Source organism: Rhamphochromis sp. 'chilingali', assembly GCF_963969265.1.
Source record: "Rhamphochromis sp. 'chilingali' genome assembly, chromosome: 8".
Lineage (NCBI taxonomy): Eukaryota > Metazoa > Chordata > Actinopteri > Cichliformes > Cichlidae > Rhamphochromis > Rhamphochromis sp. 'chilingali'.
The window spans coordinates 24,865,929-24,884,559 of NC_137935.1; the positions used below are offsets into that span (position 1 = coordinate 24,865,929).

The 18,631-nt window shown below is 38.8% G+C and overlaps 1 protein-coding gene across 4 annotated transcripts in view; it reads left to right on the forward strand.

The window, feature by feature from the left end:
* Positions 1-18,631, forward strand: part of gramd1bb (GRAM domain containing 1Bb) — a 115,701-nt gene that overhangs the window by 50,167 nt on the left and 46,903 nt on the right. For 3 of the 4 annotated variants that reach the window (XM_080889968.1, XM_080889969.1, XM_080889972.1), the window contains 2 exons: positions 4,288-4,377; positions 7,822-7,848. In XM_080889968.1, the coding sequence (XP_080746094.1) occupies positions 4,288-4,377; positions 7,822-7,848 (117 nt within the window). Of the gene's footprint in view, positions 1-4,287; positions 4,378-7,821; positions 7,849-12,041; positions 12,632-18,631 lie in introns of those variants that run through there. The other variant, XM_080889970.1, reaches the window with a different exon arrangement.

Sequence of the window (18,631 nt, forward strand, 5' to 3'; positions counted from 1 at the left end):
AAATGGTAACTCTAGATTGTGGAACCTAAAAAAATAATAAATAAGCTGTCATTCATGAATACTGTAGTTAGTTGTTTGCTGTTCAGTTCATTTAAATTGGATATAGTTTATCCTCATGCTATTGCATTCTGGAGGTTCTAAAATTAAGATAAATTACCACCAGAAGTTAATTTAGATATGAAATATGAAGGGTATAACACACCGCATCATTCTTTCTTTTTAAAAGGCTTTTAGCTTAGTAGTTGTTTTTTGAGTGACATAGGCACGGCACAAAAGCAGCAGCCGAAGTAAAACCTATTAATCTTGTGCTTTTTAAAATGCCTACATTGGTTTTGTGACTTGAAGCCTGCTTTAATTTCCCAGTTAATATACAAACGTAGCAGAGCTTTTATATTTAACCACATCTTTGTAGATTTATAAAGGGATCTGGTGCTGTTACCTTGGTTACCTTGGTCTTCTCTTCTGAAAGGCTTTAGAAATATTATATCACATTATATTATATATAATAGCAGGTATTTAGAAACATTTTTTGAGATGTAAGGAGAAATTTTACATAAGCACTCTTATGTTTCATTTACATATAGGGTGTCGAAAATGTTACCTGTCAGTACTTGTTTTTAGTGTGTAAATGTCACATAAAATCAGCAGTAGAAATGTTGTGCCCCCAAAATGTGTACATAAGCTTTGTGATGTGAAACCTGCTTCTACTCCTCAGTTAATATACAACTCTGGCAGATCCTTTACAGATAGTCAGATGTGTTGCAGTGTGAAAGAACTCTGTTTTCTCCTCATGGAAACACTCAGAAGTATTTCACTAGGATGAAATTAAGACGTTTTACGCTTCCTGTAGTAAATCAGCTCTGCCATGATGCCTTTTACATTTCTGTAGAATACAATTGATTTATTTGACTCTGACTGCAGTTTTAAAATTCTTTAAATAATTAATTCTTTGTTATACAACTTTAGCTCTTTCATCACTGACATGGAAGGCCAATCAGTTTTCCTCTCATCAAACTGCTTTAAATGTTTAAATCTTTAGTGATGAATGTGAAATCATGAAATCATTTAAGTGTTATTGATTTTAATCCTCTCTAAGTAAAGCCTCATTCTTTGTCCAGCCTGAGTGTTTTTACTTATCCCTTGTCGCAGTATTGACATGTTATCCTGTTTCATCTTAATCTTGTCATTCTGATGTTTTTCTCGTCTTGTGGTCTGACACATTCGGTGTGCACACTGTGTGTGCATGTGGACCTATGTGTATCTCTGCGTGTCTAAGATAGTGTTTCAAAGAACAGAGGGAGCTTACAGACACAGTGGAAGCTGCTGCTTGATAAGAGCAGAACAATTTCCAGAAAGTGGTAGAACATTTTTACCTGGTTTGACCCCTACTTGGTCTAAACATAAATATTTCAGCTACTCAACAGAAAAAAACTGAGGTTTGAAGAGATTTCCAGAACTCTGCTGTTCTTCAGGTAGTTTCATTGCAGTCGTAGAAACAATGTTGGTATTTTTGTGTCATTATGTGAACAATAGAAGTTTCTGAGTTAAAGAGCAGTGCTGATTACATGTCAAAACCAGGTGAATTCTTCTACTTTAAAGTGTCGAGTGGTTAGTTTGGTCAACCATGGTCAACATTTGTCGTAATGTCTGTAGTTTTACGCATAGAGGTTAAAATCGTCTTCAAAAGACATAAAATTTAACGTTTTAAGCAAGAGAAGATTTTTTTTCATGGTTTTAGAGTAGAAAAAGAAAAAAATCATCACGTAGTTTGTAAAACTTTGAGCAGCCTAAGTGGTCTGAGCTCTAATATAATGTTTGCAAAGTCTTTATTAGGGTTATGACTTCATAGGGAAGTCTGGGTGATGCACATTTCAAAGCTATACAAACCCTCTGACTTGGGGAACATCTAAATAACTGCATAGCATCTATAGTCACATGCTTGGATTGTGAACAGAGAAGTTTCATTGTTGAGAATCGTCCATCTTTATTTCCCCTGCTGCTTCCAGTGTGAAGGCACTGTGTGTCCATCTGGAGCACAGGGGAGCCGGTGACTTAACAAGGTCTGGAAATTTAAATAATTGCTTCTCATTAAGCAGCGGGAAGAAGATGGCAAAGTTTTGTCAGGTAGACAGTTCCACAATTCACAGTGACTTAAAATCATAGTTAACAAGAACACCGGAGGTCAAGTTGACTTCTGGAAGGTAAAGATATACTTTGAGAGAGCACTCTTTGTACATGTCAAGCAGGATTGATAGAAAGGCAAATCCTCTCTAAGTGTTTGACTGCATTAGACTGGAATAGTAATGCACATTCTGGTCTGTGCAGTGACACCTACACAAATATGACCTGTCTGCTTACTGCCAAGTGAAATATTTGCAAATTAATTTTAAAAAAAAGGAAAGATAAGCCTGGAGTCTTTGGAGTTAAGTCCTGGGCACTGATGAAATTAAAGTGAACTTTTTGGCCTGAATGAGCAACAGTGCTAGAAGCTGAAAAAGAGGAGGGTTTCAAAATTGGACAACGTAAGAGGTGCAAGCCAAGGTTTTGTCAGAGTTCCCAAGCTTAGCATCGGAAAAATAAAAGCTGAAGGAAGTCACAGAACTAGAAGCTTTATTCTGGAGGTGTAGGTTAAAATCCCCCCAGACAAGAACTGAAAGAATGTAGTGGCTATAAAAAGTGTTTATAAACTGATGGGCTGTTATTAACTACTAACCATCAAGCCGCATATTTGCAAAGTTCATTTTCCCTTTCGTTTTTTTTAAAACTGTTATTTACTAAATAAAGAAAGAAAATATGTATCCTGCGAACTGTAAACCAGTCACTGCTTAATATTTAAAGATGAGGAGATACAATATAAATTATAAACATGGATCATACGTGATCGAAGTTTGGATTATGTAGCTTTGTTGTCCTTGATTTCGTTGTACCTTTTAATATGTTGGTTTAAAAAGGAAAAAGTAAGAAAGTATAATGAATAGTGTCGGGGTATTGTACTAATTGTGTACGAGCAATGAATAATTCAGTCTGGATTGACTCCATGTCTACATTCTGTTCTTGTCATTTAGAATGAGCATGCTCTGAAGGACAGAGATATATACACCAGAATAAACACATCTGATTAGAGTGCATACAGTATGTCTTAGCCTTGAGTGAACAGCTTGCAGTGGAGGAAGCAGGAGGGAAGATAGGAACCCGGCAAAATGATATGAAATTGCAAAAATGTATCTTTTGAGTGACATCTGCAGTCAGGAGTCAAGTTTTTGTACCAGAAAAGCAGCAGATGATCCGATAAAGCTAATTTTAGCTTGTTTATTGTTTTCGCTGGGGTTTTCTTTGTTACATTTTGTTACATGATAACAATTATTAACTACTTTTCATTTATATTAGTAGCCGTGCATACATGTGTATTATTAATAGTAAAAACTTAAACGTTCGAAAAGAACATTACAGATTACTAAAATAACTGATTAACTCGGACAAGTATTTTCAAAGTGCGTCAACAATTTCCCAAAATAATCTCAGGCTTCCAAAATCTGCATTTTTCATACATTCCAGCATCTCCTCCAGGCTTGGACAGCTCATAGCTGCTTTAGGAAATAGGTCAAGGCATCCTGCAGACTTAAGAGTGTGAATTAATGAAGACCTTTTTTCCCAACAGACTGGCTTTATTCTTAAATGTCAAAGCGTGGATGAGAATAACTGCAGAATTTTAAAATGCTCGGGAAAAAACGCTCTCTATTACTAGTGTATTAGTCATATACTATATAAGACGTAACTGATAAATAAACTGCAGCTTGTGCATTATTTGTGGTGTAGCAGAAACAATCCTAAATCTCTTCAAAAGATCTCTGGCTCCTAAGCTGTTCAAGCCCCATTTTTGTGAATGAATATTTTCTCTCTATATATATATATATTTAAACATCTGTAACCCCCCCCCCCCCCAAAAAAAAACTGCAGAACTCTTTTTTTTTTTCTTTGCATAGCCCATGTCATATATCGCCCTCTAGTGTTACCATGGGATATGTGCATGCAAAAACTGTAGCTGACACATACTTTACATGCTGACAGTGTGAGAGTTGAAACTAATAGATGAAATTTATTTTTATATAAGTTCACGCATAGAGTTTATTTGTATGTATGTTTGCTTTTGTTGTGTTTTTCTTTTTTTTTCTTTTTTCTTTTAGGGAGAAATAGGCCAAAAATAAATACATTTTAGATGCAACGTCTGTATCTTTTCATTTTTGCTGGAACTGTGTGACACTGACTGTCACCCTCATTTTCTTGCAGCAGCCAGCAAAGCAGCCAGCAAAGCAGCCTGCAGAGTAGCCATGAAGACGAAAGCAATCGCTTCTTGACTCCATTGATCCGAGAGGAGAGGTGAGCAAGTGTGTAACTGCTGCACACATTTGCCTTTGCATGAGACACTTTTTATGTGGTAGAGCAAGAGGACTTTTAACATGTGTTAGCAAACCAAGTCGAAGCTGGGATTTGAAGGTCAAACCCAGGAAGTTATGTGCTACACTGCAAGGGTCACTCTGTAAAAATTTAATTTATTATTAGAGGAATTATGATGCTGTGAGCATCAGTGAGGGCACATACACTGTGTTTTGTGTGTCTATCTGATACAGTCATTCAAAGTGAAAGAACAATGAAGTCAGTGTTTTTGGTCATTTCATATGCAGTCTCTGGTTATTGCATATATTCTCCAGTAGAGGGCAGTCCAAGGTCTATTTTTTTTGCCAGTAGTGACGGTGAGGCAAAAAGATTGGTTGTGGCTTTACATTTAGATATTTCATCAGTTTCATAAAAATGCTAATTGAAGCCTCATTCAAAAAAACATTTTTTTCTTCGAGGGGCCTTGTTCTGTGAAAATAGATTCAAATGAAGCTTTTGAACCATCCATAAATGCCACGCTCTGATTTTCCTTCTGATGTGACATTCATGAGAACTACAAACTGACAGAGAAGGTTCTTTTACTGGTGCCTACGCCGCAGTCATCTGAAAGCGGTGATATGTAACTTCTCCCACAGCAATTAGAGGCTCTGCGTCCCAGAGCTCAGCTTGAGTTGAGAGATTAGCTCTTTGTCACTCTTTGCTGCAGTTGTCACAGCATCACTACTGAGAAGTAAAATCAGTAACTGAATCTGGTGCTTAGGCGTGTGCATGTCTTTATTTGTCATACGTGTGTCGGCCTGTGATGTGATATCCAGTTTTTATGGCAATTTTTACAATCAGTAAAGCTGTAGAGAAGCCTTGATAATACATGTGGTAGTTTTCAGGCTGAGTAAAGGAAACAAAAGCAGAGTCTCTAGTGTGGTCTCTGTCCCTGCACAGCAAACCCATATGGAAAAGATATATATAAATCTTATAAAGTTTGTATCTGTCTTGTGTGAAACTTGTATGAAAAGCATACAAGAGTGAAAACACATATAATATCCTTTGAAAAATTATATAATGAAACTTGTATGTTTTGGATACTTACTAAAACAATATATGAAAGTAATGAGAAAGTGGCCACTTTCATGAGTAAATCATGTAAGTTTTTACTATTTCTTTTCCATATGGGAACTTTAGCTGTTCATCTGCTATAAATATTAAAATAATCATTTTTAAAAAGATGAGGAAAAGGAACTTTGTTAGATCGCTGCAAAAATTAAACAGATTTTTGCATAAGAAAACCTGCACACCAAATTTATAAGTCTTTCAATCCAAGGGTGGTGCTTAAAATCACACCAGATAATGACAACCTGCAGGTAAAAAAACACAAGACTGTGTCAATAATTATTCTTCTAAACTGGCTAATTTCATGCTCATAATGTTATGTGGTGTGCCAAAAACAGAGTAGAATCTGGTTAAAATAAATAGTTTGTTGCTTTAGAGCAAATAAACTGCTGCTCATATTGTTCATGTGCAGAGCTAAGATTCAGTCAAGCATGATGCAAAAGTAGGACATCCTGAAGAGAAAATTTGCAAGAATCCCCTCCGTCTAGCCTCTGAATAACCACCCACTTAGTTGTCTTTGCTTTTAGCTCAGTCTACCAGAGCTGTGCACTACACCTCCACTGTTTCTCTCTGTCCTGCTCTCCCTCCCGCGCACTCTCCTCGCTCAGTGTCTCCTCTTACTCAAATCAGGAACAGCACCTGTGAAACCTATGGGATTTTTTGAGGCTCTTTTCTTTGCTGCACTGGTGATAGCTAGTGAGGTTTGTCTGCAGCAGCTGCAGGGAGAGCAGCGTTCTGTAGCCGGCTTTAGAGGGCACGGAATGTCATGTCTCCTCTGCAGGTAAAAACAGCTGGATTTCTGCCCGGCGGCTGCCTTCTCGCAAACTTCGCCCGTGTCGTCATCTCCATGCCAGTCACGCTTGTGTTTTTTGCTCTCTCTGCGTTTGTCTGTCTGCCTGGTGTGCTGCAGTTTTTGCTCGGTGTATGATGTGCGCAGCTGCATTTTCTGGTGAAGTGGCAGCAGGCTAACACAGTATGTGAACGTTTAGCTGCCTCAGCCAGATTATCAGGGCATCTGTGGAGGTTTTTGGGAAGGACGTGAAGACAAGTTTGCTCATTCCCTGTCATTGTCATGTTTTTGGTTTCGTTGCCTCTGACGCTTCTGCTCAACTCCTCCACTTTAACTGCAGATAGTGTTATGTAATATCACAATGTGACTTTGCTAAGTGAGTGTAATATGACTCATCGGTGAAGATGATGCAGCACATGATTGTGAGTTGTGAATGAAAATTTGTGCATTGTGAGACATGCCGGATCAATTTGCAGAATAGAGAATACGTTTATGTAACTACAGTGAAATTGCCAGGCTGTCATGTGACACTTAGCTTTAAAGCCCCTCCCTTCTCAGAAGGTTTAAGTAATATATCCGCAGCTATATTTCCACCACCATATGAAGCACTACAATGCAGCAAGCAGACAGAGATGGACTTTATTTAATCATACACTGGGGAAGCTCACCCCCTCCAGATATCTATAACTAGATTATAAATGCTCAAATATTGAATTAATATACACTGTGTGTTTTCTTTCTTACATAATGATATCAACCTTTCTGCAAACAGTTGCAGTCTGATTTGGACTGACTGCAGTCACCCTCTGATTGTTGAAGGTTTGTAAATAATTGTACTTAATTTGTAAATGCAGACAGATTGCCAACATGCTGCCATCAGTCTGAATGAGTCTTTGTCAACTTAACGGGACAACTTGGTTTCAAGCAGGTTGTATTCTGGTTTTATTACTGTAGAACAGGAAGGCTCCTCAGTGTCTGGTGATTCCTGCTTCTAATTCCTTTCTTGTTTGGGTGGTTATTTGAGCTACTGTTGCTTTCCTGATAGTTCAAAGTAGTCCGACCAATCGTTTTTCCGGGGAAATCCCAGTAGGGACGCAGTTTCTGAAATACTGAGACCACTCTGTTTGGCATCAATCACCGTGCCACACTCAAAGTTTCTTCCCATCCTGATGCTCAGTTTGAACGTTGGCACGTCATCTGACCAGTGCCTACATCCCTAAATATAATTGCTTCCAAGTGATTGGCTGATTAGACCATTCTGTTAACAAGCAGTTGTGGACATGCGCCTCACCTCATGCGTCTCAGGTAAATTATAGTTAGTGAGTTTGTAAAACTATATGAATATATAATGAATGCAATAGATTCTTTACATGAGTTGTTCTAAAGTGAGGAGTTATAGTTATTTAGAAGAAAAAGAAAGTGTTTTTTTGATGTCACAACCACATAATATGATGCAGAGTGTTTCAGCTGTTAGATAAAAGCCGTGTCTGCAGTATGCTATGACTGAATGTGCTTTTTCCCCCGTGCAGGTCTGACAGTGCAGCGGACAAAATCAGGTGAGTCTACTTCCTCATCGTCCCCGTAGAGGTGGTGGCATGCATCGTATGCTGGTGAGCTTATCCACCGTGACCAGCCTTACTGTCACCCCATCTGCCCTGGCCCCACCCACCCCTCATGTGACACAGATTCACGCCTTTGTCCACCAACCAAGGTGTCTGAATACGCTTTACATTTGGAGAGGCCAGCAGTGAATACAGTTGCAAGCCATGGAATGCCATTGTTATCTTTTATTGGACAAACAACATTAGACACAAACAGGGCTTTGTAGGTTGGGCACTGTTGTGGAGATTGTAGTCCTTTAGCTACCCAGCCGGTGGCAGGTCAGCACTGTGCACTCACACTGTGGGCACAGACACTTTGCTCTTTGGGGTGTGAAGGCTGTGCAAGAGAGACTGTGCTGGACCTGAAGCAAAAAGGTCCAAGGCGTACACTGGAAAGGTGAGTGTGATTGGCTACAAGCAAGTCTTTGACCGGCAGCATGACGGGAAATTATATAAGTTGCTGTTTCTACGTTTCTGACTTTAGGACTGCTCTCCAATGTTGAGTCAGAGTGTAGTCAACCCAGTAATAGATATACTGTACTAACTTTCAGACATGGTGTTGAGCATGTTTTATTTTATGTAGAAAGTGATACTGGCAGTTTGTTATGAGGCCATAACCATGTAAGCGCTTTGCTTTTTGATGTGTGCCTGTGTTTGATGCTCGCAGCGATCATTCAGGAGAAATGATGTTTGTGCAGCACATTTTCTGAGCTGAATGAACACTGTTATTATTCTGTGTTTGTGTGTGTGCAATCTGGTATGCGTGTGTCTGCTTTGGTATGCTTTGAGTGGTCAGTCATGCGAGTTTGGTGACAAGTAGGCCAGTCCAGGTTTAAACCACTAGGAGTCTCTGTACTCCGGCATTTAGTGCAATGCCTTTCAAGCCAGGAGCCGTGCCTTTTGTGGGAAAATTGATGGTAATTAGATGTTGATTTTCCTTTTCTTCCTAGTTAATGCTTGTTGAATTTGTGAGGACAAGGGACTCTGAGAATGTCTGAAATTTGTTTTGGATACACAGGTGGCTCAGCTGCATGTTGTATACGGTGGGCAAACCTTCTGAATGACAGTGGGTGTATTTTGTAATAGTGAGTGTTAACTATTAGTCCAAGAGATGCTGCTTTTGTTGCATTTTGTTTGATTGCCATCTTCACTTAAACACCTCTGCATTTTTAGAATGATTCATGCATTCTGCTTCGGGTAGGATGGCAGAACAACAGAGGTGGATAACTGCCTATTGAGAGGAAAACACAGAACTGAATGGTTATGAGTGCATATGATAGAATATAATTAAACAATAGCAGTAAAATTTTTAATGATTAGTGAGATTAGTTGTTAAAAAACAAGATGTACTAACACCAGTCATACATTTAAAAAAAATAAGGGAGGAGGGGGAATTAAAAAAATGCTGATCGTACTATAACAGTGCAATGTTTTGATGAGAAGTCTTAAGTCCTTGCATTTTTATTAATGTTGCTGAAGCTGACGTCCCTCCACAAAATGTGTTTCCCCACACAGCAGAAACTACTCTGAGCAAAGAGCTCAAGGTGTTGACCCAGTCGCCAAACTCCCTAAATCCAATCAAGCATGTGTGGGGTTAGGGATGGGTAACGGTTCTGACATAAACGGTAGTAACCAGACCGAAAAGCAGCGCACATTTCGGTGCTTTATTTCGGTGCTTTTTTTCCCCTGAGATGTCATGCACTTTGGATTCCAGCCAATCATTTTACCTTTGCGAGCGTAGTAGGCGGGCTCAGGTACGTACGTTCTTTTAGAGCAGAGCTACAGATTAAAAATGCCCAAGGCGAAGCGGTCAAAGTCTGGCTGTACTTGATAGCAAAAGATGCAAACTCAGCAGCCTGCAACAAGTGCTTTAAGGTGATACTGTGCAAAGGAGGTAACTCCTCGAATCTGATGAAACACCTGGCAACGTATAGCATTTTGTTAAAAGCCAAGAAATGCGGCGTATTCGATAGCTTGCTGCGAGACCTCACACCGTGTGTGCACATCTACTGTGGGTGGGTTGCCTGTTATCGGTCGCAACATCCCCCAAAAACCCGAAGAGTAGAGTCCTGGCCCCTAGCCCTGCCAGTGTAGCAGAAATGATGACGGATGAAGATGGCAGCAGCAGCCGTTCTTCTCTGTGTGAGTAGCTTCATGTTGTTCGTGTGTAATTTACGTTGAGTAGGCTAACCACATTATTAAATTAATGCATGTAAGGTGAACTAGCAAACACCGTCATAGTTACATGTCTTCTTGTTTGATGGCAGATACTCCCTTCACCCTGGCCAAAAAGGCTAAAATGACCAAAGAAAAAGTGGAAAACAGCCAAACATGAGAGGTTTTTGGACAAAGTTTGTTTTTCATTGATTAAGCACTGCTTCCAGCCAAGAGTGATGCCATAAATCCCCTATAGCTGCAGAAAAGGCTAACATTGTTATCTTTTTACAAAAAAACAGCTGAACATGAGAGGTTTTTGGACAAAGTTTGTGTTCTCCATTCTTTAAGCACCGGTTTAAGCACCGTTTAAGCACCGGCACCGTTTCAAAAGTACCGGTTTGGTACTGGTATCGGATAAAACCTAAACGATACCCATCCCTATGTGGGGTACAGTGTGAAAAGACCAATCCGTGAGGCCCATCCCACAGCCAACAGGACCTAAATCTATCTCCGTAGACCTTGTAACAGGGCTTCCAGTATTTCCTAAGTAGTGAGACAGACTGCTTAAGATCAATACTTATTTATAGGAGCACCGGTAAATAATGCATGCAAAAAGCCCTTTGGTTAGGTAAAATGTAATGCAAGTGTAATTAGAAACCTTTCAGTTTTGATGAGGAGAAAGAAGCTCTGATGCATTCTTTGCATGGAAAATTTAATGGGGTTACTCAGCAATTATCTACATATACATTTTCCAGGAAATTCGGAAAAATGGTTCGGAATGTTGCATTGTTTTTCAAGTGAGAAAGAAATACAAAAGCCTAATAATGAGCACAACCTATAATTATTATAAATGTGATAATGTCTGCGTTATCCTGTGTTAAAGCACGTTGCCATACATGCTGGCTAGGTTTATGCTACATACATTAACATTATTAGCATTGTTTGAGTTCTGCCCAGCTCATTGGATAATAACTAATCTAATAATCACAGGCACCAGCCATATAAATGAAAACATTTGCCTCTGAATGACTGACTGACTTTAGTTGTGTTTCTTTGTTGTGTTGTTGTTGTTGTTTTTATGCTGCAGCCAACTACCAATCAAAACGTGGTCCATAAAGAGGCTCCTCATCAACTAAGATTTGGTTGGCTAATAATGGACACCCCTTACATTAGCTGTGATATTTATGCTTCTGAGATTCTTCCAAACAGTCCTGCCTTATCCTCTCTGCCTTTGCTCTAATGCCTGCATTGCTTTTCTGCTTTCTCAAATGCTGGATTATCGATCAATGTCTGTGGTTAGAGACATTAGCTTCCAGTGATGGAGGTCAGCATAATCTGATCTTGCCCTTTACTTTGTGAGACAGGCCCAGAAAAGCAAAGATTCAACATATTTGAAAACACACTAGTCTGGCTGTGGGTGACTTTCACTATACAGGCAAGAATTCACGTAACATATGATGAGATTTTTAATTTAAAAACAATAAATACATAAATAAAAATGAGCTAAAAATATGGATGCAATTTTTACCAGGTATTTCATGACCATTAAATTTTTTATTGACCAAAAAATATATATTTGTTTATAACATACAGTGTTGAACCACCTACAGCTGATTCCTGCCTTACTCCACGTCTAGCTCAGGCTGTGACCTCAGAGGAGACTTTTTTTATTGTTTTTTAATTATTTATTTATTTATATAATAAATTTTCAGTGAGCACTTGCTAGAGCCATTACGTCTGGAAAGAGGAAATGAATGCATGACGCAGCTGCTGTTTCTTCTCCATATTCATTCAGTATCTGTGTGCATGCATTCACTGAAGCACTGATGTGGCGTCCTCACAAGCATACTGTGATGCGGTGGCTGAGGAACAGGAAAGCGTAACTGCAGCTTTTAGTGCAAACACGGAGACAGAGGGAAGCAGAACAGGATGGGGGGCTGATAAAGCAACGACAAGAGGAAAAGAGGTGAAGGACCACCCTCGTCGAGCATAACCGTTCGCAGGGAGCCTACCAAAGGGACCTACCCACACACACACACCATGACCAGGCAGCCAATCAGTGCGCTCACATCCTTGATCCATCCTCCCGCGTACAACTGCTCATCCATGGCTCTGCAAGCAGATGTGAGGTGATACAGTAGAAAGCGACTGTGAGAGCCACTTAGACTGAAAACACAAGCTCAGTGTGTGTTTTCTTTTTATTATTATTATTATTATTGTTATGTATAGGAAGGAAGGCAGTGATTTGACAATAGCTGGAATAATGAGCAGCTGGTTCAGTTTCTGTCAAGATATAAGCATTTAGTCAGCCTGGACATCCTGCGGCTTCCGAACAAGCATTTTAGCTTTACAAGTGTCTGTATCACTTTGGTTTGCTTGCATCGGAGACATTATGTCTCATTTGACTGACACTGGATGTGCTGCTTGAAAGATAAGGACGACGGGGATTTCGACATTTGGTGATGATGACAAAACATGTTGGATAAGTGACACTTTGACAACGGAACAAGGGAAGAGAGGCCATGAGAGCCAGGAGAGAGGCCAGAATGGTGTCTGCCTGTTCACCATGCACAAACATAAGGTCAGCTCTCATGTCTGTCTGTGTGCAGTTGCAGAATGTTTTCAGCCCTGGAGTTAAAGTGCAACAACCTCTATTCTTAATCCTAAACCGTAAAATAGTTTATAGCATTAGTATAAAGTATAAAATGTGTTAGCATAAAAAGGTGTTATGAAGTGTCAAACGGGCTGACTAACTGTATCTAGATGCGTGTGTGTGTGTGTGTGTGTGTGTGTGTGTATGTATGTGTATATATATATATATATATATATATATATATATATATATTAGAGATGGACCGATCCGATATTACGTATCGGTATCGGTCCGATACTGACCTAAATTACTGGATCGGATATCGGAGAAAAATAAAAAATGTAATCCGATCCATTAAATATCACGAAAGCACCTCACAAAACTTGCAACACACCGTAACTCACCTCAGAACGTTAGCAGTCGGAGCAGTATGCATCACGTGATAGAGCGGCTGTGGCATGCGGGACCTGTGGTCTGGATAGCATGTGGAGCTTCGCTAGCAACCCGGCATTTCATCTCCGACAAAGTTATCCCGAGAGAAGTAAAGCAAGTGTGTAAGTCCATCTCTGAATGTTTGTAAAGCATTCCTGCGTTAAGCTTAACAAGCGACTGCCTCTTCTTGCTGCTACTTCAATCATGAAACTGCTTAACGATCAGCTGATCGGCTTTTCTGTCGCAAGTCCGTGTCTCTAGTTTGCTTTTGGCCCACGTTGCACCAGAAAGAGGAAACCAGCGGCTGAACAACAGCAGCACGTTTAAGCTTGATAAGCTGTTGTTAGAATTTATTTAATATTACTTTCTACTCCAGGATCTTTTTCTACGTAGCTGACGCTGGTAACTGTGCAGGGGCGGATCTAGCAAAGTTTAGCCAGGGGGGCCGATAGGGCATTAACAGGGAAAAGGGGGCACAAAGACATACTTTTCTTTCTTATTCTCATTTAAAATGTCTAGCTTTTAATAAATAATTATCTGACAGCCAAAGTTTTAATTTGATGCAAAATGTATAGAAGTCCATTACTGTATATAGTAACTATTAAGTCTAATATATATACCCTAGTAAGCTATAGTACTTTTTCCTTTGGGAAGGTACCATCTGTGCAGTCTGCAATTTTGTTGAAGAAAGATGTTGAATCTATTTAATATTTCTTGAAAAATAATTGATTTCTGTGCATTTTTTTTTCACACTGCATCAAATTAAGGTTGATTATGTCGATTAAGCATCATGAGGTGGAGCGTGAGGGGTGGTTCCCTATTTTTTTATTTTTTTATTTTTGTTGTTGCTGGGAGTTGGAACCCTATTAGTTAGGTTGCTTAATATTTATGCTAAGTACTCTTTAAAATACCAGAATAGGGAGGATGGTGTAGGTTTAAGTTTATTAGATTGATCAGTATTGCTGAACTATGAAATATTTTTTTTGTATACAGGTATAACAGAATAGCTTTAGTGTAGTTGTTGTTTTAAACTTGAGTATGAACTTATACAAAATGCAGCAAGATATTTAAAAAACAGTTTTGTTGATTAAAAAACACTATATCGGATTCATATCGGTATCGGCAGATATCCAAATTTATGATATCGGTATCGGACATAAAAAAGTGGTATCGTGCCATCTCTAATATATATATATATATATATATATATATATATATATATATATATATATATATATATATATATGTATATATGGGTGGGTTCCTCTGGGAAATTCGATTTGCATAGTTTGCATAGTAAGCTAACGATTAATAAGACGATGTCAGAGGAATTGGTGCACAAATTATCATCACTCACAGATCAGTGCTGTCGCTCTCTATACACAGTTCGCACGATTGCAAAGTGAAAGCAAAAAAACAAGCGCAAATTCAAACGCGACTTCAATATGTCACATATTGACAGTGGCTCACCGATGCCAATGACATAATTACCCAGCTACATTTCTGAAAGAATGCAAAAGCATTGACATATATTTTTCCTACAATAGCCCGACGGGCAGGGAAGAGATAGATTTTGGTAGCCCGACTGAAAAAATCGCTAGCTCCGGGACGTCGGGCTAGCGATATTGCAAGCCCTGTATCTGATTGAGGAATCACTCATCTTTGGAAAAGAGAGTTTATTACAGAGAAATGTCTCTTTCCAAAATAAAAGCTATACTATCCGCTTCTTCTGGGCTATATTCTCAGCAGCATAAGGAGAATCATGTGCTAACAGCTGTCTAAATGACTCGGCTAAAGTTAGTAGCATGCTTGCTTTTTTTTGTCTGCTTCCACTTGTCTTTGCACTAGGATGATGTCGGCATAAATGTGCACTCATATTCGTTGTGTTCCCACTAGTGCTTTCAGGTTAATCTCGTTGAAATGACCTTAACGCCACAAAACGGCAAATCTCCGTTAACGAGCTACCGCCGATCGCTCCGTGCATGGGGCTAGACGGCCAACACATTAACGAGCTAACTGCGCTAACACACTAGTTCACACCAATGTAATTGAGCATTGCATGGCACATCCAACATACTGTTTTACTTTAGTCCATGACTCGCTTACCTTCAGGGTCATACGTCACATGAAAACCAAAATAATTCCAAACGCCAGATCTGAATGAGGTTCAACTTGCCTGTTGCAAGGAGAGCTTAACTTCTGTCTCGCTAGCTTGCCCTGCGCTCTTCCTTCTGACTATGCTGTCTGTGTTGAGCGCTCAGTGGATCTGCGCTCGACAGTGCAGCCTAGGCGGAGTAGTCGAACACAGATTCACTGAGCGCTCAACACAGACAGCATCGTCAGAAGGAAAATTGATAAAATAAATTACAAATGTTGTATTGTTCGATACATATGCGTACCGAACCGAAAGCACTGTATCGAACGGTTCAATATCGATACGAATATCGTTGCACCCCTAATATATATATATATATATATATATATATATGTGTGTATGTGTGTGTGTGTGTATAAAATACATGGATAGCTACCTACGTATGTTCTCCTTAATCCAGGTGTGCTCATTTAGCTATTTATTGTCTACAGAATTAAGTAATAATGTAGTGCTAATGTAGCCTCACTGACCAATTCATTATTTCCCTGCTGTACCCTTTTTGTGTTTGACCTTTGCTGAAAAACTGTCCAAAGCAGGTTTTTAAATGTCAATTGCTTTAGCTTTTTTTGTTCTTCTAAGTTGCTTTATTATTTAAATATTTTTATGAATGTCTTGCAGCTGTACACTAATATAAGGTTATGCATTTTTAGACATCGTACATTACAAAACATTGTTATACATGTAGATTCATAAATATAAGTTTAGTTCATATGATTTCATAATGTGCTGCTGCATAGGGCTGAACGATATATCGCATTTGCGATAATATCGCGACATGATCAAGTGCAATTTTCTAACCGCAAAGGCTGCGATTATACTCTGGACATGTCCAAATTCATGGGCTGCATCCTCCTGAGGCCACATTTGTAGACCGATTACGTCACAGCGACGCGCCGAAGGCTGTCCAAATTACTACCATATCCCAGAATTCATAGCGCGGCCCAGCCAAACTCCAGTTTCCAGCAATGGCGGCCGCTACTACGTTTTAAAATTACTCATACTAATCTTTCTGGGTCACAAAATAAACTTTTAACATATTTTCAGGCGAGAAAGTAGTTGTGTAAACATCAAATATCTGCTCGGTTTATCAAGATATCCCATATTTGCAAAAGTGCTTCGACGTTTTCAGAAGCGTCTGCTACCCACCAGCTCGACAGCTAGCCGGGAGCTCGAGGGTTACTGATGCGGCCGAGAACGGCACAACTCCCGGCACATCATTTTCAGATCACCGCGGAGTTTCGCTGCTCGGGTTAAACGTAATATATAAGTCACTTAGACAACCTAAAAATGTTATTGTTGGGCTTTTTTCAGTGTTTTGTTTGTTCGTGAGTAAATCGGTTTGGCTGAGATTAAAGTTATTAGATTAGATAAAATAAAACTTTATTAATCCCCCGGGTGGGTTCCTCCTTGGTTTTCACACAGCTGACTAAACGTCAAACAGAAAACTTATTAAACAGAAGTATGAGACAGTCGAGAATTTACACCAGTGTCTGGTTATATTTTAGATAGCAAGAAGCAGACGGCCGAGTTTATTAAACTCCACCGAGACAGCGGTGACGCTAATCAGAACTAGCCTTCTGATTAGCTAATCAGAAGGCTAGACCGTCCAATTTCACGCCTTTAAATTTTAAAGGCGTGTTTGTGTGTGTGTTTATACAATTGCTATTATGTTTGCACTTTATGTGTAATGTTACTGACTGCAAAGATCAGTAAGATGTGTGTATTTTTTATTTATTAGTTTTATTTATTTAATATTATTTTTTAATTGAATGACTGTCTAGTAGTTCACAGATGTCGAAAAACTGAGTGTGGTAAAGCCACTGATTTTTTTTTATGTATATTTCTGCAATCTGCACATTGTACTGACTTTCATTTTAATGTTTACACCAGGGTTCCTTGCCAGCACTTTATGCTCAGATGTTTGTAAGCTAAAAATAAACTATTGTGTATGTTCAAATATACTGTTGTGATTGAAGAAGTTAAATAAAAATGTCAGTCATCAATTCATGCATCACCTCATGTCATCATAACAGAGGTCTGTCTTCCAGGAAAGAACAGTTTAAAATTAATGTAATATAGTATTGGCCATACTATATGATGTATTGCTTGTCTTTGTTTAATAATACAGAAGACAAAGACCTTAAAAAATAATCGCATATCGCATCGCAATCGCAATATTGGGGCAAAAAATCGCAATTAGATTATTTTCCATAATCGTTCAGCCCTACTGCTGCAGGGACTACACTGTTTTCCATGTTTTTTGTAGGGTGGGGCTTGGGTTAAAATCACCATTAAACAACAACTTTTGGTCAGGTTTATCCTTTATATTTAATTGGGAGAAAGTGTCAGAGTGATTAATAAACACATTTCATTTTCCCTAACACTGATGAATGGCTACAGGGGTTTTGCAGAATAAATCACAATGTGCCTGTACAGTCGGCCTCTCACGCACACGCACAGCAGAGAGGATTTTCCAGCCGGCTTCTAAATCTCGGCTGTGATCTTTGCTGCCCAGATCCATTAAGGGCAATTTGGTTAGCTATACTTCGCCTGTCGACAGGGATGCAGGACAGTCCTAGGGCTGTTTTAGGTTACCACCCTGTGATAAATACTCCTGGCAGGTATTACTGCACTACCTTTACATAACTGTCCCTTAGCTACTAAATGAATCACCAATAGATAAACATTAAAGATCAAGTGAAGTGGAAAAAAGAGGTCTTTTTGAAGCATTATTTTGGATTCATTCATTGTTGCAGTTAAATATTTTCAGTCACATTTCATGTCACAGGATATGTATCAAAATGGTATTTTAAGAATATTCAAATTTTAAAAAGCAATTTGTTAACAGTTAAATATTATGATATGAACTAAGCTGCAATTTGTTAATATGCTGGGATAGTTGAAAGCTTGCAATATGCACACTGTAAGTATTTAAGTGTCTCCACTAATATACATTCACAAATATCTTTTTTTTTTTTAATCACATTTCAGGAATTTTTATGAAAACTAAATTGCATACCAGTTGCACATGCATTTCGTTTTTCTTCCCTGTCATATACTTTGGCATGAACGTTTTTTTACTTATATATATGATATATAAATAAACATTGAATCACATTAACTTGTCGAAGATCAAAGTTCTACCAAAATTATAATTAATTTCAATTACATGTAGTTGTAAATTAAAACGCTAAAGCTTAATGAGGTACTGTTGTTCCTAACCACTCATACATTGGAAATAGAGTTAAAAATGTGTGGCTTTTCATATTTTCCTCCTAAAATGTGAGTTCTATGAGTTAATATGTTTGGATATCTCGGCCTTGGTTAGAGATACAGTTTGATGCACTGTATAGGAAAATTCAAATCTTTTAGCAATGACTGTAAGGCTCAAATATCATTTT